At 33.5% G+C, this 26149-nt stretch overlaps 1 protein-coding gene across 1 annotated transcript in view; it reads left to right on the top strand.

The window, feature by feature from the left end:
• The window catches only part of NID1 (nidogen 1), a 108093-nt gene that overhangs the window by 46209 nt on the left and 35735 nt on the right, over positions 1–26149 (top strand). Inside the window, exons 10-12 of the mRNA XM_074262465.1 lie at positions 8438–8563; positions 13709–13858; positions 15234–15356. Of these exons, the coding sequence (XP_074118566.1) occupies positions 8438–8563; positions 13709–13858; positions 15234–15356 (399 nt within the window). The remainder of the gene's footprint in view (positions 1–8437; positions 8564–13708; positions 13859–15233; positions 15357–26149) is intronic.

The following is a 26149-nucleotide window of genomic DNA, read 5'->3' as shown; positions in this document are numbered from 1 at the left end:
GAGAGGAATAGATAATTGATAACACATCATGTTTGATTGGTATTCATTCACTGTCAAATCATTTTGAAGATAAGATATCAACAAGAATCCTACAGGAGAAGGAAAGGTAGATAGAAGAGTATTATGCCTTGTTCATTTTAATTCAATAAATATTAATTAAATGCTTAATACAAGAAAAATATTGTGGTAGGTACAAAAGAAGATACAAAGATATGACATGCAAAGTGAATTACTGTGTGGGTTCAAGAAAGGAATAGATGGGGGTGTATGTCAATAGGCAAACATGAAGAGGAACAATATTCTAGGAATAGGGAATACCATGAGCAAAATGATAAAGTGCAAGTCATGTTCACCTATTCTGTGAAGTAGGTAGGACAAATAACTGATATCATTTGCATAGTGCTTTAAGGTTTGCAAAACACTTAAATATTATCTCATTTTGTCTTCACAACAATCCTAGGAAATAGGTGCTATTATTCTCCCCATTTATAAATGAAGAAACTGAGGCAGGCAGCTTGCCTGGGCCACACAGCTAATGAGCATTTGAGACTAGATTTGAATTTGGGCATTGTCCAGTTTTCTATCCTCTGCATCATCTAGCTGTCTCATTTTACCTCATTTTTTAAAAGTAGAGTAAACTAAGATTAGACATTGATTTGCCTGGATTTACATAGTTGGTGGAAGCAGCAGTATTTGGACTTTTTTTCTGTGTTCTGTACAAAAGGTTCAGAGAGACATCTGGGACTGGAATTTTCTCCAAGCTTTAGTGCAATAGAAAGTAGAAGCCCCAAATGAATTCCAGCCTCTGTGTCTAGCAGCATAGTCAGCAGCTGGTGCCCTGGACCTGGTTATGAAATCCAAATTTGTGGAACATCATTGTTAAGAGAGAACTTCTAGTTAGGATTATGTTTTTTGGAGCAACTTTGTTTCGTGACCCTCCAACTATGCACAACACATTCCTTTTGTCTCAGACGGTGTATTTTAAATATTTCCCGGGATTCTGGTTCTCAGTGTATACTTTACAGAGTAAAACAATTTGGCTTGGACTTTTGCCTCACTGCAAAATACTTTATATAGCTGATGAAGCAAAAAATACCACATACAGATTTGTGTGGGGTCTTCTTGCCTTGTGTAGCATTTATTGTATACAGATATACTCATCTGAAAAATAAAACAACTGATTGTTAACTATCTATGCTTGACCATAGAAGTTTTTCTTTTTCTTCCAAATACCAAAAGCCCACTTTAAGGTACTTGAAAAGTTAGAACACACTCAGCCAGTAGTTTTGCCAATTGACCTGAGATTATTAGACATACCAGGGCCATTGATGTTTTTCCAGTTGTTTAGATATTTGTATGAAAAGTGTTTTGTAATTGGGTTCATATAGTTCCTGGGTTTGTCTTAACAGGTATATTCAGGTATTTTATATTGTTTACAAACAATTTTCTAACCCTAGAGAACCTAGAATATTAGCAGAAAATATCTGTTGCACTGAGGCGAGAGTGAAATATACTCCAGTGCAGGCTATATCAATATAGACTGGGCCCCAGCAAACCAATAGCAGGCTGCCGAGTGTTTGAATCAGTGGTAGCAATAGTGGCTTGCAGAGTCTCAGCCCACAGTTGGTGAAGGGTTGGGCAACTTGTCAGAAAAAGATTACAGGGGTCCCTTTGTTAGCATTGGGGGAAAGACTATGTTCTATTTCCTATATTTGGATCCAGATTGCAATTCTGGGTTGTAGTTCCAGACACCATAGCTTGCAGCCACAGGGGAATGGATGTTCTGGTCACAGTTTTAGGGTGGAAAAGTAATCTTGTATACTCACAGATTAGAGCACAGTTTAGGAGAGCAGTAGCCACATCTTTTCTTAGATCACACCATCTTTGAAGAAGTCAAAACTTCTAGCCCCCAGAGCTTGCTCTGAAAGCTGAAGTAATAAAAGTCTTGGGACAGTGCCCCTTTCCTCCCAGAAACAGAGCCCCACTCTAACATAGAAATAAAAATCAAGAAATTGATTGGGAAAATGAGCAAAAAAAAAGTTTCTATGATAACAAGGAAGATCAAAACACAAACTCAAAAGAAGGCAACAAAGTCAAAACTTCTACATCTGAAACCTCAAAATAAAATGTGAATTGGTCTTAAAAATGATTTTAAGGATCAAATAAGAGATGGAGAGGAAAATTGGGGAAAGAAATTAAAATGATACAAGAAAAACATGAAAAAGGAGTCAACAGCTTGATAAAAGAGAAACAAAAATAAAGCTGAAGAAATTAACCATTTAAAAAAATCAACCAAATGGTAAAAGAAGCATAAAAATCCACTGATGAAAAGAACTACATAAAAAGTAGTATTGGGTAAATGGAAAAGGAGGTACAAAAGTTCACTGAAGAAGATAATTCCTTAAAAATTAGAGGTGATTAAGTGGAAGCTAATCATTCCATGAGACATCAGGAAACAAACAAAATCAAAAGAATGAAAATAAAATAGAAGAAAGTATGAAATATTTCATTGGAAAAATACATGACATGGAAAATAGATACAGGAGAGATAATTTAAGAATTATTGGATTGGGGCAGCTAGGTGGAACAGTGGATAGAGCCCCAGCCCTGAAGTCAGGAGGACTGAGTTCAAATCTGGTCTCAGACACTTAACACTTCCTAGCTGTGTGACCCGGGGCAAGTCACTTAGCCCCAATTGTCTCAGGAAAAAAAAAAAAGAATTATTGGACTTACTACCTGAAATCTATAATAAAAAAGCATAGAGATCATCTTTCAAGAAATGATTGAGGAAAATGGCTCTGATATCCTAAGTCAAGAAGGTAAAGTAGAAATTAAGAGAATTCACTGATAATCTAGTGAAAGAGGTACCCAAATGGAAACTCTTCAGAATATAATAGCCAAATTCCAAAGACCCAGTTTAAACAGAAAATATTTCAAATAACCAGGGGAAATATCATAGAATTACATTCAGAATAATACAAGATTTAGCAGCTTCTGCATTAAAAGATCAGAAGGCTTAAAATATATTCTGGCAGCAAAAGGCACTCAGATTACAATCAAGATTACAATCAATTATCTACCCAATAAAGCTGAGTACAATCCTTCAGGGGAAAATGGATATTTAATGAAATAGAGGACTTTGAAGTATTCCTGATGAAAAGACCAGAGTTAAATAGAAAACTTGACTTTTGAGAAGCACAAAAAATGTAAACAGGAATGAGAAATCTTAAGGAACACAAAAAGTTAAATTGTTTATATTCCTAAATAGGAACATAATACTTGTAACTCCTAAAAAACTTTCTCCTTATTAGGGCAGTGAGAAGGAGTATATATATAGAGAGGATATGGATGTTAGTTGAAACCATAGAATGATAGCCAGGAAAAAAAACAAATTAAGGGGAGAGAAAGAGAAATGCACCAGGAGAATGGATAAGAGAGAACTAGAATGGGAAAGGAGAACAAATTATCTACCATAGAAGAAGCCTGAAAGAGGCTATTATAGTGGAGGGTGAAAAATGTGGAAAGTGGGAGGAGTTCTTGAATCTTACTCTCATTGGAATTGGCTTGAAGAAGGAATAAATATATGTTCAGTTGGGTATAGGGATTTTTTTTTAACTATACAGGAGGAGGAGATAAGAGAATGGAGGGCAACTGGGGAATGTGGTAGTCAGAGACAAAACATTTGAGGATAGACAAAGTGAAAGGAGAGAGCAGTAGAAAAAAATTGAAGAAAATAGGATAGGAAGAAATATAAAATAATGACTGAAAAAAATGTTTATAACAAGTTTCTCTGATAAAGGCCTCATCACAAATATATAGAAAATTGAGTCAATTTTCTAAAATAAGAGCTATTGACATGAACAGGCAGTTTTAAACAATATTATCTATGATTATATGAAAAAAAATTAAATCACTGCTAATTAGAGAAATGTAAATTAAATTAACTCTGAGATACCACCAGGCTGCACCTATCAGATTGGTTAAGATGACAGAAAAGAAAAATGACATATGTTGGAGAGGATGCAGGAAACCAAGATGCTAATGTATTATTACTAGTTGTGAACTGATCACAGTTAGAACAGTTAGAACAATGCCTAAAGAGCTATAAAATCATCTATATCCTATGATATATACTATATATAGATATAGATATAGATAAATATATTAGAACAGTTAGAACAATGCCTAAAGAGCTATAAAATCATCTATATCCTATATAGTATATATAGATATAGATATAGATATATCTATATATATATACTATGGTATATGCTATACTCCCGTCTTCCTCCCTCCACTGAAAAAGCTCTTTCAGGGCTCTCTGTGTCAGATAATTTGTCCCATTCTAGTGCATTTTCCCATTCTTCCAGTGCATTTTTTCTCATCCTTTATTTTTTTCTAGTTATCATTCCATTGTATTCAACTTATTCCCATGTCCTCTCTTTATGTATACTCCTTCTAACTGCCCTAATAATGAGAAATTTTTGAGGAGTTATAAATATAATTTTACTATGTACCAACCTTATATTAAGATTTCTCCTTGCTGTTCACCTTTTTATGCTTCTCTTGAGTCTCATATATGAAACCATTACTACATCTGTATCCCAAAGCAATAAAAAACAAAACCAAAAAGGAAATAGATCTTTATGTACAAAAATATTTATAGTAGCTCTTTTTGTTGTTGCTGTCTCTAAAAAAATGTTAGTGGTCACTTTATTTAAACACTTTTATTTTTTCTAATTATATGTAAAGCTAATATTCAATGTCCATTTTTATGTTAAATATGTTAATATATATGTTAATTTCAATATATGTATTTATACAATAATCTTGCTGCACAAGAAAAGTCAGATCAAAAAGGAAAAAAAAATGAAAAAGAAAACTAAATGCAAACAACAACAACAAAAAGAGTGAGAATGCTATGTTGTGATCCACACTCAGTTCCCATACTCCTCTCTCTGGGTGTAGTTTGCTTTCTTCATCACAAGATCATTGGGACTGGCCTCAATCATTTCATTTTAGATTCATTTTTATAAGATTTTGAGTGCTGAATTTTTCCTTCCTACCTCCCTACCCTTCCCACTTCAAGATGGCAAGTAATCTGATACAGATTACACATATGCAATTATGTCAAATATGTTTCCATATTAGTGATGTTGTGAAAGAAGAAATAGAAGAAAAAGGAAAAACTGTGAAAAAAGTCAAAGTAGTGTGCTTGAATCTGCATTCATACTCCATAGTTCTTCCTCTGAATATGGATAGCATTTGCCCCTATAAGTTTTTTAGAATTGATCACTGTATTGCTGAAAAGGTTAAAGTTAATCATAGTTGATTCTCGAGCAGTGTTGTTATTACTATGTAGAGTGTTCTTCTGGTTCTGCTCTCATCACTTAGTATTAGTTTATGTAAATCTTTCCAGGTTTTTCTGAAATCAATCAGCTCTTCATTTATTACAGCACATAGTATTTCATTACATTCATTTGCCACAAATTGTCTAGTCATTCCCCTATTGATGGACATTCCCACAATTTCCATTTCTTTGCCACTACAAAAAGAGCTGCTATTAAATATAAATATTAAGTATAAATATAAGAGCTGCTATTAAATATACAAATATTGTTGTATATGTAGGTCCTTTCCCCTTTTTTATCTCTTTGGTAATATCAATATTGTACAATGATCAACTTAGCTATTTTCAGTAATACAAAGATTCAAGACAATTCCAAAAGAATTATGATGAAAAATGGTGTCCATTTCTAAAGAAAGAACTAATGGAGTCTGAATGCAGATCACAACATATTTTTTAAAAAACTAATTTATTTTTTCTGCTGGATTTTTTTTGGTTTGTTTTTTTCTTTTACAATATGACTAACATGGAAATGTTTTACATGACTACATGTGTATAAACCATATCAAATTCTTGTCTTCTCAATGAAGGAGGAAGGAGACAGAGAGAGAAAAAAAGAATTTTGGCACTCAAAATTTTTTTATCAGTGTGGGCATCAAAGTTATTATTTTATTTACAAAAAAAGGGAAGGGCAGTTTTAAGCATTCCAGTTAGGATAAATGATGTGAATTTGTTATAGCCAAAAGAACTAACACAAAATATTAAGAAATCTTCATTGAAATCATGGAGTATTCTACTGAAGAATGAGACAAAAAATGTAAAAATCCCTGAAGAAAGTAAAAGGCATAAAGCTGTTGTGATAGAGGGGAGTTGGGGACCTCAGTGAGCTCCAATTCTCTTGAATTTGATATTTGGAAATATCATAATACAATAGTAATTGCTTCTCAGGGATATATTGTTGGTTTTGAAAAATAAATCAAAATTGTTGTTGCATGTAATTTGGGAAAATAAAATGTTAAATAAAAATTTTTAAAAAGAAGAAAAAAATTCTATTTGAGGTCACCTAGTATATTTTCTTATACAAACTTACATTTAGTCAAATTTATGGATTGATTATTCCAGCATAAACCTAAATATGTGAAATCAATGTTTCTTAGCCTTTAATTGATAATTGGAGAAAAGTAGCATCATTTGGAAATGGAAAATTAAATATTTTATTATGTTTTAAGAATCAAATCCAGTCTGACTTCACCAGTCTCCTAAATTAGACCCAATTATGTCTAATGATGGGTAGGTGATACAGTGGATAGAGGAGTCAGGGGGACCTCAGTTCAAATTTGACTGCAAACAGCTACTAGTTACATGACCTTAGACAAGTAATTTAGCTTCTATTCACTTCAGTTTCCTCATCTGTAAAATGGGGATAATAACAATAGCTACAATCCAAGTTTGTTATGAGGATTAAATGAGATAATATACAAAAAAAAACAGTTAGCACAGTACCTGACACATAATAGGTGCCTAATAAATGCTTGTTCCCTCTTTTGCTATTACTTTGTTTCTATTTCTTTAAAGAAGATACATTTTCCCCTGGACAATTTTAAGCCACTTAGTACACTTTCACTAAGAGAGCCTTGCAAAATGTTTGTTGAGATTAAATTTGACTCAACCAAAAAACTTTTGCAATAGTCCAGGTAAGAGATGATGGGGGCGGGGGGGCAGATAGATAGCATAGTGAATAGAGCATTGGCTTTGATGTTAGTAGGACCTGAGTTCAAATGCGGTCTCAGACACTTAACACTTAAGTTGTGTCTCTTAACTTCAATTGCCTCATCACCCCCACCCCCACCAATAAAAATACCAGACACATGATGATGGTGAGAGCTTGCAAAGGGAGAAACATCTATGTAACTGGAGAGAAGGAAAGACGTTCAAGAGTTATAAAAGTAGACATGCTTAATTTGGAAAAATTGGACTTGTAGGCTGAAGATGTCACTGAGCTTTGTTACCTGGATAAAGTTTTCTCTCTTATTCTTTTCCATTTCCTTTTCTGTTAAATGAGAATAATTATACTTATGTTACCTCTTTTCCAAGGTTGTTGTGAAGAACAAATACTATGATTAATAGAAAGCACTTTATAAATGGTAAACACTATTTGAATCAAACCATTATGATTATTTTATTAGAAATTAAATTTTGTATATGGGTAATTAAATTTTATATATGGGTAATTCCTCTTCTGTGGGTCACAATCTCTCCATATTTGACATATTCTAAGGAATTGCTGTGGATAAAGAATTTATTACCCAGCAGCCAACCTTTTAGTGATAAGTCTCTGAGAGCCTAGCCTGCGTTTTGGATAACACAGTTGGCACATTCTTGAAACCTTTGCTAGCTTACTCAGACCCAGCCACAAAATTGCATAAGAGGAGGACTTTGGTGGGAGAGGAGGGAATACTGGGTTGAAGCCTTCCTCTATGCCTGTGTCATTTGGCCAAATCATTTACCCTTTCTAGGACTGAGTTTCTTCATCTATAAAATCAGGATGTTAGACTAGATAACATTTAAAGTCATCTAATTCTAATGCTGTGGTGTTATTATTGCATCATGAGTAGTAGCAATAATAACAACAATATAAAAAGAGAAGAAAAATGGAAATCCACTAAGTGACCATGGGGAACCTTTTTTCTTAATATGAAAATTTTTATATTTTTTCAAATTACACGTGAAAACAATTTTTAACTCTTATTTTTAATTTTGAATTTCCAATTCTCTAACTCTCTCCATCTCCTACTCCCCCCCTTGAGAAAACAAAGCAATTAGATATGGATTATACATATATAGTCATACAAAATATTTTGATATTAGCTGTATTGCAAAAGAAAACATTTGAAAAAACATAAAAAAAAATTAGACCAAAAAGTGTTGTGATTTGCATTCAGACACCATCAATTCTTTCTCTGAAGTTGGGTAGCATTTTGCATCATTTTATTTGTTAGAGAGATTCTGTGCTGGAGAGTTCTTTACATGAATGTAACTACAGGACTAGATAAAGAAAAATGAAATCTTCTAAATTCTTATCTATTCTAGATATTGATGAGTGCTCAGAGCAGCCAACAGTCTGTGGCAGCAATGCCATCTGCAATAATCACCCAGGAACCTTCCGCTGCGAGTGTATTGAGGGCTACCAGTTTTCTGATGAGGGCGTGTGTGTGGGTAAGTTATCAGTATAAGATTTTAAGAATCTCCTGTATTCTTTTCCCTTTGTGGTTTCTGGATTGTTTTGAGATTAGCAAATGTTGAGGGAAGTGGGCTGGGTGCTGGATATTTGTTAAGTGTTTAATTTTGTTTTTAAATGGTGATGATGAAGGAGGAGAGACATGGAGAAGAGCCCAGATTTGTTCAAGATTTCTACTTTATTCCTGTGGGTATACTTCATCTCACTGGTTCCAAGAATTTTTAGTTCAAAGATTATACATCTAAAGGGGGAAGGGTGCTGGACATGACATCTGAGCTCAGCTCTTCTTCCCAAATTTAAAACAGTTCAGCCTTTTGTGCTATCCATGAACCATTTCTTTGTCTTTTCCCCACTGTTTGGCAAACTTGGATATACTTTATGTTTGTTCTGTCTTAAAGCCCTGGATGCGCCTTTGCTGAGGTCCCGAGGTGAGATGGGGTGGGAAAGAACAGGCAGTTCTCATTTGAGCAAGACCCAAACATCTGTGCTTTTAGGCCCTTCCCTTTCCTCTGCTCTGTCCTATGTATCCTTTCAGAAATTTGAGATTTTTAATCCTAGTATATTTTATTTTTATATTTAAAAATTGATTTATTTTTCTTGATTTCTTCCCCACAACTTAGCCAAAATGAGTGACAAAATCCTCTAGGTGTGATGATACTATTTCCTGTATATTAGGCGTATACTATGGCCAGACTCACATTATATATAGGCCATTCAAAGAATTTGCTGCCTCCACCTGATTTCTGGATTTGATCCTATCATTGATTCATTTAAGACACTTAGGACTATATTTAGTTTCCTCTAGTATAATAATGATAATAACTACATTAACAGCTTACATTTGTATAGCACTTTAAGATTTTTTTTAATTTTATAATTATAAAATTTTTTGACAGTATATATGCATGAGTAATTTTTTTTATAACATTATCCCTTGTATTCATTTTTCCAATTTTCCCCTCCCTCCCGCTACTCCCTCCCCTTGATGACAGGCAATCCCATACATTTTACATGTGTTACAGTAAAACCTAGATACAATATATGTGTGTAAATCCAATTTTCTTGTTGCACATTAAGTATTAGATTCCAAAGGTATAAGTAACCTGGGTAGATAGACAATAAGCACTTTAAGATTTATAAGATGTTTTAAGACATTATCTTCATAATGTCCTCGTGAATGATATACTATTATTATTCCTATATTATAGATAAGAAAGCTTAGATCCAGAAAAGGTTAAATGACTTCCAGAGTCTTAAGTTAAGTGAGTTTCCCAGAATCATAAAGCTGGTGAATAACTCATTTGGAATTAAATTTCACATATTTCCTGACTGCAAGCTGCATTCTCTCTGCTATACTAAATATCATAAAATAAAAATCAGTGTTATGATGCTGTATATTATATAATATTTTTGAGATTCATGAAGAAAAGGTATACTAATCTGTAATCTAATGGTTTAGACACTATTTATTCCAAATAGTCCTTAAATTTAAAAAAATTTTCAGAAATAATTGCAACCCTTAATCATGCCTCTTCCCAACTCCCAGCAAATCATCCTTTTTATTTTTAAATCTCTTTTGTAGATCCTTTTAGATCCATTAAGAAGAAATGGAATTATCAATATAAAGCTCTTTTACTTTATTCTATTAGCAATTTTACTTTTCCATTTAATTGGTGAAATTGTTCATGCTAGATGTAAGCCTTAGGTAGGAATGCTAGCAGACAGAAATGATAGGAGATCAGAAAACATGGATTTGAGCAGGGGAGAGGTGAACAAGTGAGCAGTCAGAGTTGAGGAAGTTAGACATGCTTCCTGTTAATTGCAAAGGTGTTTAACTCTACAGGATTTGGGGGTTTATATACATATACACAAATAAATACAAATACACAAATATTTTCCAGCTACTATATATATATATGTACTTTTTTGGTGTGATTTTCTATTATGGAAGTAGCTGTTTTTGAGTATTGTTTTGCTTTGAATTTTCTATCAGTTTTCCCTTTTCTCTATTCACTGATGGCAAAGCTCATGCTTTATTTGAAAATATCAGTTGCATAATAATGTGATTGGAAGGAAAAAGGGAGGAAAAGTAGGATTAAGCTAGTCTTATGAAAATTTATCTCACGCCCTTTTCTCTTGCAACATCAATACCCACATACTCTTTGGCCCTAAAAATGTTTCAGTAACTAGGAATTCATATTTAAAATGACCACTCTTTCTACCCAAATAAGAAATTGACCTCCCCCAATACACCCAAAGTTATATGTGATTTTACTTTCAACATTTTAACTTATTAGGTCATATGGTACATATACTCCTAATTAATTTTATTTTCATCTTTTAAAAAGTAGATGTATTTTTCTTGATTCTCCCCTCCCTTTTCAGTGATTGTGTTCTCCAAATTCCCGTCCCCAAGCTGAAGAGAAAGAGAGAAAATAGAGATAAACAGTGATTGTCTAGGAGAGCAAAATAAGGTGGGACTGGGATTTGATAAAATTACAGGAAGAAATGAATTAATTCATTCAGCAATTATTTCTTTAAAATGTCCATTATGTACAGAGAGCAATGTTAGATTCTGGATGTTTAAGACACAGTCCCTGCCTTCCTGGAGTGTTACAGGTTAGATTTTTCCAAATCAGAGCATATTCCTTTTCCAAGAATGCAAGAGAAAAGTGAAACCTTCCAAAGCACGAGTATTGTGTTGAGTCCTGGACCCAACAGTTTCAGAAGGATGTTGATCAGCTGCAAAATGTTATAGGAATCAAAGATTGCTTGCTGTCTTTGGGGAGGGATGGAAAAAAAAATTTAGAACACAAAGTTTTACAAAAATATAAACTATCTTTACATGCATTTGGAAAAATAAAATGCTATTGGGGGAAAATTGTCTATAGGAGGGAAACCAAGGCCAGGATGGTCTCGAGTTTACATTATACGAAGATCAGTTGATGGAACTAAGAATATTTAGTCTGGAGAAAAGAAAAAGCAAGGTTAGTTCTCGTCAAGTATTTGAAATTTTGTCATGTGGAAGAGGCTTGTTTTTGTTCTATTTGGCCCAAAAAATCCAGGAGCAATGAGCAGGGCTTACAAAGAAGTTTGATTAATAATTTCAAATCCCTCTTCAGACACTAGCAGTGTGATTGTGGCCAAGTCCCTTAATTTTTGCTTTCATTTTTTCAACTGTAAGAGAGGATCGGTATGATGATCAAATCAGGTAATATTTACTAAACACTTAGAGCACTTGCCAAATAGTAAGTTTTATATAAATACTTATTCTTTTCCCTTTTTCAACTAGGACTCATAATCTTTTTTCCTTTGTATTCTCACTATATTGGCAAAGTCGATTAGTGATAGATTTCTTTTAGAAGTCTAGACCAAATTCCTGACCATCCTTAGCAATTTCAAAGCCTATAAATTTGGGGCCCAGAAGAAAGGCAGGTCTGCTGTGCTTCAATAATTGTATTCTTTTAGTTCCCATGGAAATAGGTCACATTCTCACTTTGAAAACCAAGTTGCTAAACATTATAGGTAATTTTTGGTAATTCCCTTGTTTGGCAAAGGACTTTGATGTAAGTGTCCATTTGTTTGTGTCCTACACTGTTCCTAAAGAAAGGGAAGCATATCTAATCTTTGTTTTGCTTTTGGTGGCTTGACCCAGTTCATTAAAGAAGAGGATTAAGAGTCCTGCTTTAGGAGTCACAAAAAGAAATTTGGGACTTACCCTAAAGTTTTCTCTTTCTATTTTATTTTCAGGTCTGCATTCTCTCTATCCCTATGCCATAAAGCAAGAAGAAATTAACCACATTATAAGCATATATACTTTGCCAAAGCAACTTCCCCATTGACCATATTTTTAAAAATTCTTCAATTTGTACTTTTAGATCATTACCTCTCATTCTGGAAATAGGCAGCATGTTTCATGAGACTTCTAGAATTATTGTTGCTCATTGTGTTGATCAGAGTTCCTAAATCTTTCAAAATTGTCTTTACAATATCATATAAATTGTTCTTCTACTTCTTCTTATATCAGTTTATACAAGTTTTCTCTGAAAACATTACCTTCATCATTTCTCACAGCGAAATAGTGAACCACAAAATTTTCATATCATTTTTTTAAATTGCACATTATTAACCTGATTCTTTGTTTTATAGAATGGTAATGGCCCCATAGAGGCCAAATGTTACTTTCAGAATTGCATAATGCTTGGAGCTGCCAGATATCCCAGGAATTTGAGCTGAAGGCCCTTTGTCTTCATCTTTAAACCACATTCCTATTTTTATGTGAAAGCCAAAAGATAATTTATAATGTACTAACTCTTTATTCCTGGACAATAGATTTAGAGCTGCAAGGGACCTTAGAAGTCATCTAATACAACATCCTCATTCCACAAATGAGGAAGGCAAGGTCTGGAAACTTAGATAGATTTTTCAAGTCTTAGTAAGTAGCAGAATTGAATGAATTTGGAGCCCAAATTAGCCCAAGTTCTTTGTCTCCAGATTTAGAAAGTTCTCTCCCTTATATCACTGCTTCTTCCAACCTTCCTCCTTCTTGCTCCATTTCCCCTTGGCTATAGTAACGGAAACATAGACAATTGAATGGCACAAGAGACAGAGCATTGGATCCAGATTCAAGAAGCCCCAAATCCAAATCTGGTCTCAAACACTACTAGCTCTGAGATCCTACAAAGACATTTAACCTCTTGTCTTTCTCAGTTGTAAAATAGAGATTATAATATCATCTTCTGAATTGCTTATGAAGATAAAATGAAATCATATCTTTGCAAACTTCAAAAGGCTATATAAATAGTATTACTATTATGACTTTATTTCTGTCTCAATGTATGCATTTTGTGTAGTTTCCTTTACTAGTTCTATTTATTTATTTTGCTGAAAATTAGGGTTAAGTAACTTGCCCAGGGTCACACAGTTCTTTGATAACTTTTGAATGAATTTTCACAGCAGAAATCCCATCTGCCATATAAGGACTAGAAAATATTATTGTAGATTCTTAAATTCTTGACATTGAATTGATCATCTCTAGCAAATGAATCATCATAGGAAATAGAGGATTTTTTATTATTTAAATGGAAATTTGATTTAGAACTTTCTGTAAATCTGTTCTATAGCTGTTATTGACGATCGCCCTATCAACTACTGTGCAACTGGTCTCCACAACTGTGACATCCCACAGCGGGCACAGTGTGTGTACACTGGAGGTTCTTCCTACCAATGTTCCTGTTTGCCTGGCTTCTTAGGAGATGGGCATGCCTGCCAAGGTACATGAAACTTCTTTTTCTTTCTTAAATTAGTCCATAAAAGCTAATACACAACAATGTATTTTAGCCTCCGTTCCTGTGGGAAAGTTCCTTGGTGACAGTAAGTTCTCTGCCCACCTCAACAATGCTTTATAAGGTCAAACACATTTATTATTTTTACTGTATAAGATAAAAAATGTGTTTGTCCTATGTATTTAGTGTCCTTAAATAAAAGCATTGAGAATCTATCTATTCTCATGCAAATTAGCATCTGGAGATTGAGTGCCTCCTAAATGAGTTTTGTTTTTAAAGTGGAAGCACAAGACAAATATTAAAATAAATAAATGGAAGATAGGATTTTCAGGGATGCCACCCAGATGAACTCAAATTCTTTTTAAGACCTATGCTTCTATATTTTGTTCTATCCTCAAATCTTTAAGGATTCTTTTAAAGGTTGCTTTCAGTAAAATGATCTATGAGTACACTGCTCCAAGTCTTTAGATATCCAACTTTCCAGTAAATTGATTTCTTAAAATTGATTCCACGATGCATTCATATTTGAACTTTTCTGTTTATCTATTTTGCTTTGTTACACAAAAGATTTAAATTCAAGAGATAGGGATTCGGGGAGTTACTAGGAAATGTTTAAGGCATTAAAAAACCAAAAGATATCAATAAAACTTCTAACAAATAAATACATTGAATCCATGAATTTAGAAGGTCATTTCAGAGATGCTTTATCTTCATTTCTAAATTGGTTTCCAATTATAAGTGTTCTCAAACATAGAAATTTCTTGTAAAGTAGTTACTGATCAATAATTTAACACAAATTCATTGTGGAAGTGTAATAATTGAAGGATTCCTTTTATAAAATGAAAAAAATCTTTAAGATAAAAAAGGTCTTCCTTCCATTCTCCATTTATCCTTTTCTGTAAATTGGGTTTAACAATTTCCTTAAAGAAAGTCATCCTTTATATTTGAAATATAGTCCTCTTAGAAGGAAATCAATGAGATGTTATATGTTGAGAATTAAGGCAGTAATTTCCCTTCACAGTAATGAATGATTTCACTCAGGTTAAGGGGATGGGGGGTTTGGGGGAAAGTGAACATGCATTTGTTAATGATGATGTGCCAGGCACTATGCTGAGCACTTTACAAATATTGCCTCATTTGATCTTTTCAATGACCTGGGAAGTAGATGCTATGCTATCCCATTTTAAGATGAAATGGAAGCAAGCAAAAATTAAGTGATTTATCAATTATCACACAGTTAGTAAGTGTCTTAGGTTGGATTTGATCTTTCTGATCCGAGCCTCAGTGATCTATCCAGTGCATCACCTAACTGCTCAATTGAATGATGAAGAGATTAACCCATGATCTTGTATTTGTTCTGCAGATGTAGATGAATGCCAACAAAATCGTTGTCATCCAGATGCTTTCTGTTACAACTCTCCAGGCTCCTTTGTTTGCCAATGTAAGCCTGGATATCAGGGCAATGGTTTCCAGTGTGTTCCAGGAGGTAAGATTTGGAGTTGAGATACAAACTTAACTGTTACCATTTTGATGCTGAGGATTAACTAAAGGGAGGCTTGAATTTTTGCCCTCAAAAATATAGAGCACAGGATGCATGATCTTTTCCCCCTAAAAAAAGAAGGTAAAATGTCATCATTATCAATCTATATTTATTAAGTACCTACTGTGATTGGACACCGTACCAGATATTTCCGTTTAAATTGTTTTTCTTAAATTAGAGATACGGAAGTGTTAGTTTCCAAGTACTGGTATTGACAAGAAAGTTCTGAGGATTCGTGGAAACTAGAGCTAAGGAATTCTAATGAGCTTCTAAGTAAAGGGAAATCTTGAATCATTTTACCAAGTTACACTGACTATGTTTTGGATACCAGAATGATTTTAACATGTTAATATCATCCCTTTTCTCTACTTTTGGTATGAATTTGCATAGTATCCAGGTCATACTACAGTTGACTTTACATATAAATAGAATTCGACATTAGAGAGTAATTTAGAAAATTCTTCCGGAATAGATGTACTTCTTTGATAATAGGAATTATATTTTTAAAATACAAAATATCCCTGGCACATCTTAAAGTGTATGTCTTATTCTTCTTTATGAATCCATAAAATATCTTTTAGGAGGTAGACAGAATGCTTCGTCATTGATTCCCTGTAATCATGCTTGGCTATAGCATTGATCACAGTTCTTAAAAGTTTTTCATCTTTATAATGTGGCTGTTATTTTATAATTTCCTGGCTCTGCTTTAATTCTTTGAAATACTTCAAACATATTTTCGCAAAATTCTTTGAAATAATTTCTATCCTCTGATGGTGTGCAAGGCTGAACCCCCAAAATATGTTAGGGATTCTGGTCAGTGTTTCTAAGTTTCTCAAAAGAATTTGTAGGCTTAGACCATCCAAATCAAGAGGCAAAGATTTTACTATTTACAATTTTAATTTTACAATTTAAGTTCTGAATGAACTAGTGATTAACAAAGGGGAGGGTAGAGCCTTTTTAGAAAAGGAATAATGTTGGGGGTTGGCATTCATAGTTTGGTCTCCTGATTGGATACAGTAACTATGGGTCAAGATAATTCTGGACATGCACTTCCCTGCTTGCCTCAATGCTCTGGGAATTCAATAAGGGCTCAATGAAACAAAGGCCCACTTAAATTCAATAAGGGCTCTCTTCTGTCAGTGTCCCTCCCTGTGGGCCACCTGGCTACCAAGGACCTGGTTTTTTTTGGAGTCTTATTCACCCCATCATCCTCATTTCTTTCTTTTTTTTTTTAATAATTTTTTATTATATATTTTTTATAATATTATCCCTTGTATTCCTTTTTCCAAATTATCCCCCCCTTCCCTCTACTCCCTCCCCCCCGATGACAGGCTATCCCATACATTTTACTTGTGTTACAATATAACCTAGATACAATACATGTGTGTAAATACCATTTTCTTGTTGCACAATAAGCATTAGATTCCGAAGGTACATGTAACCTGGGTAGATAGACAGTAGTGCTAACAATTTACATTCACTTCCCAGTGTTTCTTCTCTGGGTGTAGTTGTTTCTGTCCATCATTGATCAACTGGAAGTGAGTTGGATCTTCTTTATGTTGAAGATTTCCACTTCCATCAGAATACATCCTCATACAGTATTGTTGTTGAAGTGTACAGTGATCTTCTGGTTCTGCTCATTTCACTCAGCAACAGTTGATGTAAGTCTCTCCAAGCCTCTCTGTATTCCTCCTGCTGGTCATTTCTTACAGAGCAATAATATTCCATAACCTTCATATACCACAATTTACCCAACCATTCTCCAACTGATGGACATCCATTCATCTTCCAGTTTCTAGCTACAACAAAAAGAGCTGCCACAAACATTTTGGCACATATATGTCTCTTTCCGCTCTTTAGTATTTCTTTGGGATATACATCCTCATTTCTTACAGCACAATAGTATTCTATTACATCAGACATCACCCAATTTCCAACAAATAGATTCTAACTATATTCTTATGCATATAAATCCTTTTTCTCTTTGATTTTTTGGAGGGGTATAAGCCTAGAAGTATTATTACTAGGTCATACTATATCATATGTACAATATACTGATTTGGGAGAGCATGGTTTCAAATTGCTTTTCAAAATGTCTAGGACAATTTATTAATTGTAATTGTAATTAGCTTTACTAATAATGCATTTTAGTGCCTGGTTTCCTATATTTCTTCATTTGATCTACATGAGGCAGTTGTATTTTAATTTGCATTTCTCTAACTCTTAGTAATTTGGAACATTTTTTCATGTGGCTATCGTTGCTTGTTTTTTTCTTTGAAAACTGCTTGCTAATATCCTTTGACCATTTATGAAGAGGGGAATGGACTGTTTTCTTATAAATTTGAATCATTTCCATTTATCTTAGAAATGAGATCTTTATCAGAGAAACTTGCTACAAAAACTGTTTCCCTAGTTAACTATTTTCCCTTTAATATTAAATACTTTGGTTTCATTTGTACAAAACTAATTTTATCCAGTCAAAATGTCTATTTTGTCTTCTATTGGTAGATTTTTATTTTTTTAAATGAGAAAGGTAGCTGATGTGAGTCAGAAAAACTCATATTCCTGAATTCAAAATTGGCTCATAAATATACTAGCTGTGTGACCCTGGGGCAAGTCACTTAATCCTGTTTGCCTCAGTTTCCTCATCTGTGAAATGAGCTGAAAAAGAAAATGGCAAAACATTTCAGTAATTTTTGCCAAGAAAATCCCAAATAGAATCACAAAGAGTTAGAAATGACTGAACAACGATAAAGCTACAGTTTTATGAAAATGAAGAGAAAAAGAAAAGAAAATGGTGATTAAAGGTCTCAAAGTTGCTTTATCACTGTGCACCATTGTAAGTTACAAAAGCTTAGCTAGGTGGTGCAGTGGATAGAACACTAAACTTAGAGTAGGAAAGACCTGAGTTCAAATTTGGCCTCAGATATATTTACTCTGTGACCCCACTTGAGTCACAACTTCTAGCCTCACTGTCTTCAACTGTAAAATGGGAGTAAATAATATAATGTTATTGTGAGGATCAAATGAGATAATATTTGTGAAATACTTAGCATATAGTGCCTGGTACATAATAGATAATTAATAAATGCTTGTTCTCCCCCAAAAAAAAGTTATCTCTTGCTTAGAGACTTTTATTATTACTTAGGTATCCTAGCACAAGCATAAGATGTATAACATTTCTTACAGAGAATCTGTGATCAGTACCCAGGATTTTAGATTTCACTTTGTTGTTGCCATCAGTGAGATATCTTTGCCACTTTGAAGGACTTAATTATGAAGAGAAAATCTTCTCTGTCCTTGTTCTTATTAAGGTCAATAACCACAACTAGCTGTTGCATGAAAAACTTAATTGAGAGCTTAACTATATATTTTTCTTTCTTTTTAGGTCGGGTCTATTTTCTTTGGCTCTAAGGCAGTTCTAGGTTAATTGAAACCAAATTTATCTCTGACAGACTTTCATGGAAAAATATGTGAAGGGACAAAATGTGACCTCTAACATCCTTCCTTAGCTCTGGTGCCAAGTTGGTTATCTCCTCCCTGAATTAGATGATAGACATATCTGAGATAGACACAGTCATGCAGTTAAACAAAGAATTAATTCTGCAGGGAAAATTGACCTGTATGGCTGACATACAAGGCTTGTATGCTTTGCCTTCAGTTTAACTTTTTTCCAAGCTAACAAAATAGCTGTTGTCATGGTAGTATCTTTAAATTTAAATTACATATATATGCATATGTATATATATATGCATATATATATATATACACATATATTTTTAATTTAAATTACACATATATCTGTATATACATATATATGTGAAGTTATATGTGTTTGTGTATGTATATATGTGTGTATGCACACACATACATATATGCAGTTACATTTTAAGTTTCAAACTGTCTGCCACCCTGCATTAGAAAAAGCCACCATTTGACGGATATATATATATGTATATATGTAAAATCATATTATAGATATATGTAAAATTATATTATGCACACTTCTGTTTATCAGTTCTTTCTCTGAGGAGGAAGCATCTTTTTTTTCATGATCTTTTGTGGTTGATTTGAGTATTTACAACATTCAGAATAACTTAGTCATTCATTGTCATTCTTTAAACAGTATTGCTGTTACTGTATATAATATTCTCTTGGTTCTGCTCATTTCACTATTCATTATTTCATACAGGTCTTTCCTTCTTTTCCTAAAATTAATCCACTGAGCATCTTCTTATATATAGTCCAGTGGCATTCCATTACAATCATATGTCACAACCTGTTTAACCATTCCCTAATTGATAGATATCCCCTCAATTTCCTATTCTTTGTCAGCACAAAGAAAGTGGCTATAAATATTTTGGACCATTAAGTTTCTTTTCCTTTTTCCCTGATCACCTGATCACCTCTAAAATTAGTATTGTTGAGTTTTATAGTTTTATAACTCTTTAGGCATAATTCCAGATTGCTCTCCAAAATGGTTGGATTAGTTCACAATTCCACCAGTAATGTATTAGTGTCTCAATTTTTCCACATCCCCTCTAACATTTGTAATTTTTCCCTTTTATCATACTACATGGTAGTATTTTTAATAAAATACTATTTTAATTATTTAAAAATAATATTTTAATAAAATACCTGAGGGAGCTCTGAAAAATGGTAACTTTTAGCTCTCCATGGATTATTTACTAGATCAGGGTCTCAACCCCATATAGGGTCATGTAATTGCATGTGAGTGTTACAAATAATTTGCAGCAGCAAAAGGCTCTGAATATTTTACCAAGATTTCATTATTTATTTAAAAATAAATAAGCACATACATATCATTAATTTGCAAATTTGCTTTTATTATAATGTGGTAAAATTATATGTACACCAAAGAATTGTTTTAAATTAAATTTCTTTATGATTCATTATCAGTAAATATTTGATTAGTATATATATTTATATACCTATATATCCAAGATCGTGTAAAATTTTTTTGGTCAAAAAGGAGTCATAGATGGAAAAGTTTAAGAAATCCTACACTAGATAATCCATCTGCAATTTAGTAGATAAGTCTTAGAGAGTTACCTAAGGTTTAGCAATTCAGCAGTGGTCACACAGGTAGTAAATATCAGACAATTGAACCCAAATCCTCCTTACTCAAGGTCCATTATTCAATCTTCTACACCAGAAGTTTGAAAACTTTTTCATCTCAGGACCCTTTTACACTCTTAAAAACAAAGAGCTTTTTTTTTTTTTAGATATTAGAAACTATAAGAAAACTGTTAAAATTTTAAAATACTTAATTCACTTTAAAATAACAATAAGTCCATTATATTTTAACACAACATTTTAAATGAAAATAGCTATGTTTTCCAAAACAAAACAAAAAATAATTGAAAGAGTGTCATCGTTTGACATATTTTTGCAAGCCTCTTTAATATCTGACTTAATAGAAGACAGCTGGATTCTGTATCTGACTCTGCATTTAATCTGTTACTATATGTTGTTTTGTTTAAAAATATATAAAGAAAATCTGGCCTCACACAGATATGTAGATAATTAAGGGAGAGAATTTTAGTAGGCAACAACATTTTAGTATTATTATGAAAATAATTTTGCCCTCAAGGACTCTCTTACAAGATCTTGGGGAATACCAGACTTTCTCAGATCTCACTTTGAGGACTGTTTTTTTGTTTTGTTTGTTTTGTTTTCATTAAATAAAATCTCCTTTGGTCTCTGTCTCTGTCTCTTCCTTCTCTCCCTCTGTCTCACTCCCCTTTCTTCTCTCTTCTGTTTCTTTCTGCGTCTGTCTCTTCTTCTCTCCTTGTTTTTATCTCTGCATCTATTCATTTCTCTCACTTCTTTCATAATTAGGCAGTACTGCATGCATAATCTGTACCAATCAGGCACTTCTGAGACTACTAAAAGAGGCAGCTGAACTTCAAAGACCTGAATTCAAATTCTGCCTCTTATATTTGCTATTTGACCTAAGTACCTACCAAGTATTATGAGCAGCTATTCTCAACCCCAAAACTTAGAACAATTACAATTATAAGCTCTTAAACTGGGAGGAAAAAAATGCAAAATTAATTTGTAAACATTTTAGTCCCCTGACCTTCCTCAGCTTTGATCTCCTCATCTGCTAAATGAGAGAAAATTCTATTTGTCACGTAAAAAAAGGTTCTTGTGAAGTTCAAATGAAATAATGTATGCAAAACATTTTGTAAAATACATAATTTACTACATAAATATCAGCTAATACTATTAAATTCAATTCTGTTATATATTATACTCTAAACCATTGATGAAAACCATCCTTCTTAATATTCTTACCCTCATAAGTTCTTATTAATCAAAATAAAATGTTAAAGACAAATGTCTTTATATATAGACAAATAATCAACATTCACAAACTTTTTATTTTATTATCATGACCAGTGCTTTTAAAATGAAAATTTAAGATTGAATATGCAAATTCTCCAGGCTATCTGAAATGTTTTGGTTCTGCCAAAATTTATCTGTGACAAACTTTTCATTTCCTAAATTGTATTAAAGGTTTACAAGACTGCCTATCCATTCTGGAAGTAGTCAACTTTTTAATAATGTAAAAGTTCATCAGAGTTTAAGCCAGAACATTCTAGCAGCTCTTCGGAATGACTGGAGTTCATTATTTCTTTTATGCACGCTTCACTTAGGCAGTTCAAAACAAAACAGATGTCTGATTTTTGCTTCTCTCTTTACACCCCCTGAAGACTTTGTTTATCAAACAGAAATAAATCCAGACATGTAGGTATGTGAGCTGTAGAGGGAGAATGGGGAAATGTTATGATCAATTAAAACTTTTAGTAGAATTGTTGGTAGATTTAACCCTTCCCACTTGATCAGCTGTATCTCTGCTCTCTTGCTTCTTGTTACGTTTCTCTATGGATGCTTTGTGTGTGTAAACCTATCCATTTCATCCAGAGGAATTCCATGGCTAGCAGCTTCCCTGGAGCCCCCCAGCTAACTACAGTCTTGACATGGGAGTTGGGGTGGTATGTTTGGTCTGCAGAAGGAGGGATAGACCATAGGAAACTGTGGTAGGGTTAATCATGAACATTCCTGGTAAATGGGTGGGTAGGTGGGTAGAGAGAGCTTTCTGTCATCAGAACAGGAATGTTTAAAAAAAAAAAAAAAAAAAAAAAAAAAAAAAAAAAAGGATAGATGGAAGTGACATTGTGGAGTCTCCCCACAAAAGAGAGAACCAGCTTAATTTACACTAGAAGTATCTTGTAATATATATTGCTGACAGTCAGTGATAAGAAAAAAATGTTCGTTTAAGTGGCTACTTCCTGGCCATCTTCATGCTGTTTTGCTCCTGAACTCTAGCCTCCACCTCTGACCTGACACTCCAAGTTCCCCCTCTAGGTCCTTCTGGCTTTTGCTCACTAAATAATCACCATATGTAGTCTGGACCCAGAACTGAGCAGACTATTCTCCAGCTGTATTCATGCTATGCTGCTGTGCCTTCCCCTTTCTCCTGTTTTCCAGATCTAAATCTGAGATCACCAAACAAACCAGACTACCAGAACATAATTCTGTGGACACCATTTTTCTATAGATGTTATTTTCCTCTGTTGAAATGCAAGCTCCTTGAGGGCAGGGACTTTCTTGCTTATATAATTTCTGTGCCCAGGGCTGAGGACAGGATCTGGCACATAGGAAGTGCTTAATGATTTTTTTTTCATTCCACAGAGTAATTTATTATTCTTTCTTTGGATAAACTGTGAGTCAGCCTAAAGCCCTTGGTCATCTTATGAATAACTTGAAAATTGAATAAAGAACAACTTGCTGCCATTTGCACTGAGTATTATGAGTAGCTGTTCTCAAGCCCAAAGCTCAGAGACCTGGAAATTACAATTTTTCAAACTTGGCTGATGTACATGGGGAGGGATGGGATTGGGGGGGGAGGGTCATTACAAAAACTAATATGTAGGTGCTTATGTGACAGACTAACAGATTACATGAGTTTGTAAAGATTGAGTCTACTCAGATTAACCTAATCACCTTTAACAGAGTGCCTGAGGTTGATTGATGGGATTCAGTAGTATTTATCTTGACACTATGGTTAGACTTGACTAGAGTAATCTAGGATGAACTCCACAACTTCTGGCAATTATATAACTATTCCGAGAAGACTTAGAAGAGATAATCTGTGATTCAATAATAAAAGGGATAATATGGATTATATATCTTATCCTCCTCATTCAAACCCAAATTTTTAGAATTCAAGATCAGTGATCCTGCCTGCCTTTACAACGCCATCTCCAGAAGCACATTTAAAATACTGTTCTAATGGCTTTCTACTAAAAATATCCCTGAATATCCTTATTTTAATACTTCTAAGGACCTGTGATCATAATAATATGAATATTATCTCTGGTAGCACAACTTACAACAACAAATTACAAATTATACTTTTTTATCCCATGCCACTTTTATTTTCTGTCCACCATAAATTATCCACAAGAAGTTTAGACAACTTCCTGGGGGCCTTCCTAAAGTTCTTTTGACCTGATATGTATACTATGCAACATTTGGCCTGTGCAGCTATTAACTCTCAATCTCCATGTATGACTGGTTCCCTTCCTTTGCTGGTCATATATCTCTTTTAATGGTATCTTTCTTATATGTTTCTTTTCTTTCTTTTTTTTTTTTTTTGTCATCAGTAATGTTTTTCAACCTTGTATGTTGCCATTTGGGATTTAGAGGTTTTCTGAATGGGAAGTCTCAGCTTGAATTCATGGACTTCTTCCAAACCATGTAGTTATGAGTCAACATTTTCCCTAAAAATTGTGCTGTTCACTCTCAGGTTTAATGTTCTTTGCCATAATTGTAATCCCCAGCTTGGGAAGTGGTGCCTTTAATGGTCTTTAGTCCCAATGTCAATGCTTACTGAATCTTAATGGGAAAAATCTTCTTTGCTGTTTCCCAAGCTATTGTAAGGAAGAAGATAAAGTGGTACAAGGAGAGCTGAATTCAAGTTATGCAAGAGATTATCTCTAAAGAAAAAAATAAGATTTGTGTGCTATATTCCTACATATGTAGAGCCTTTAAAAAGCTCTTGACCCATTGCTTGTCTCCCTAAATATATCATTCCATTGATCAATCAGCCTTTAAAATCAGTCAAGAAATGAAATTATTCTGCTATTAGCTGCTCTATTGACTTTGAATGATCATTTAACTTTCTAAGATCTCACAAACCATTCTTTCAATAGTATATTTTAAAATTCTGTCGAGAATAGAAGGTTAATATATTACCTTTATCTTTGAGATATTTGTCTTACTTCAGTGCTACAGCAACTTTTTAAAATTTCCACTGATAATGGTCAGCTTAGCAATCACACCTATAGGTTCTTGCAATACTCATATATATCTATAACCCAATGTTTTGAGATATGGTTTGTCCAGGTTTGGTAACTTGAAATCTCCTAATCTCTCTTTGGTTTCAAGACCTGGGTATTATTTTTATGTGTCTTTCCCAGTCCCAACAACCACTCTTGTTGGAGAAAACAGAAACAAAACCAATATTGGATAGTTCTATCTTTTCTTCACCATTTGTTTATCATTAATCCAAATATCATAAATAGGAGCTCTATCTCTCCTTTGATGTTACTCTTATCCCCAATTGAACTTTTTTTTAAAATCCTTTTTATTATCCTCAGGATTTATCATATAATTCATTCTGATTATTAGCATTCCTGACATCCTTTTTACAGAACATCACCCTTTAATTTCATTCTCAGTGATCTATTTCTGCCTCCATCTTTCTACTCTATGTGTCATTTTAAAAATCCAGGTGGGGAAATGAATTCCTTATGCAACTATATTAGTCATTTTAGACAGTTCAACCATTCCATTCCTTCATCTGAATCTATCGTGTTTGTGTCTTTAGAATTTTGTTTTTAAAAATAACTGATTTTATTTGGGTTGACTTCTTTAGCAGTATTTTAGGCTATAGAAGCCTACCTGTCCCATCCATGAAACTTTTGATACCCTTTCCAAAACTATAGGACTCATAAGACTATGCTTGATTTTCCTACATTATCTATTATGAACTCTAAATTGATGTAATTATTGCTTCCCTGATTTCCCATAATTTCTGATTTATTAACCAGTTCCTCTCACCTTTGGTCATTATCAGGTTCACAATCATTCTTTCTTATGTCCTTTTGAATAATTATTATTAAGACAAACCAAGAATTTTAGTAGGAAGAAAAGTCTAGTTAGTATTGAGTTAAAGTCCCTCGTTACTACTATATCATATTTCTATCCCAGGTTTATCATCAATTTTCTGAACCCATTGTTCATTTCTCCTTTCTGTCCAAGTGATATATAGTAAATCTCACTATAATATCACTTCTGTTTCTCACAATCTTGTGCTTAACTCAAACCTGCTTCTCCATTTTAGATTGTGGATTTCCACACATATATACATTTTCTTGTAATTACAATACAAGGCTGCTTCATTACCCTTTTAATCTATTACTTTTTATTACTGTATACCTTCTATCACATTCTAGTCATGGAATCAAGTCTCAGAGATATACGAGATCATATTCATAGTAAAATCTTTAATTTATAATTTTTCAGAAAATTGCATAGCCTTTTTAGACTTCCCCTAGAGGAATCTGGAGATTATTATAGGTGTCCTGTTGGGCAAGGCCATGCCCATATTACTTTGAAACTCATGTGACATAGTCTCTGAATCA

Source organism: Sminthopsis crassicaudata, chromosome 4 (genome assembly GCF_048593235.1).
Source record: "Sminthopsis crassicaudata isolate SCR6 chromosome 4, ASM4859323v1, whole genome shotgun sequence".
NCBI lineage: Eukaryota > Metazoa > Chordata > Mammalia > Dasyuromorphia > Dasyuridae > Sminthopsis > Sminthopsis crassicaudata.
Note: the sequence above shows the minus strand (reverse complement) of the source record. Positions and strands in the feature narration are given on the sequence as shown.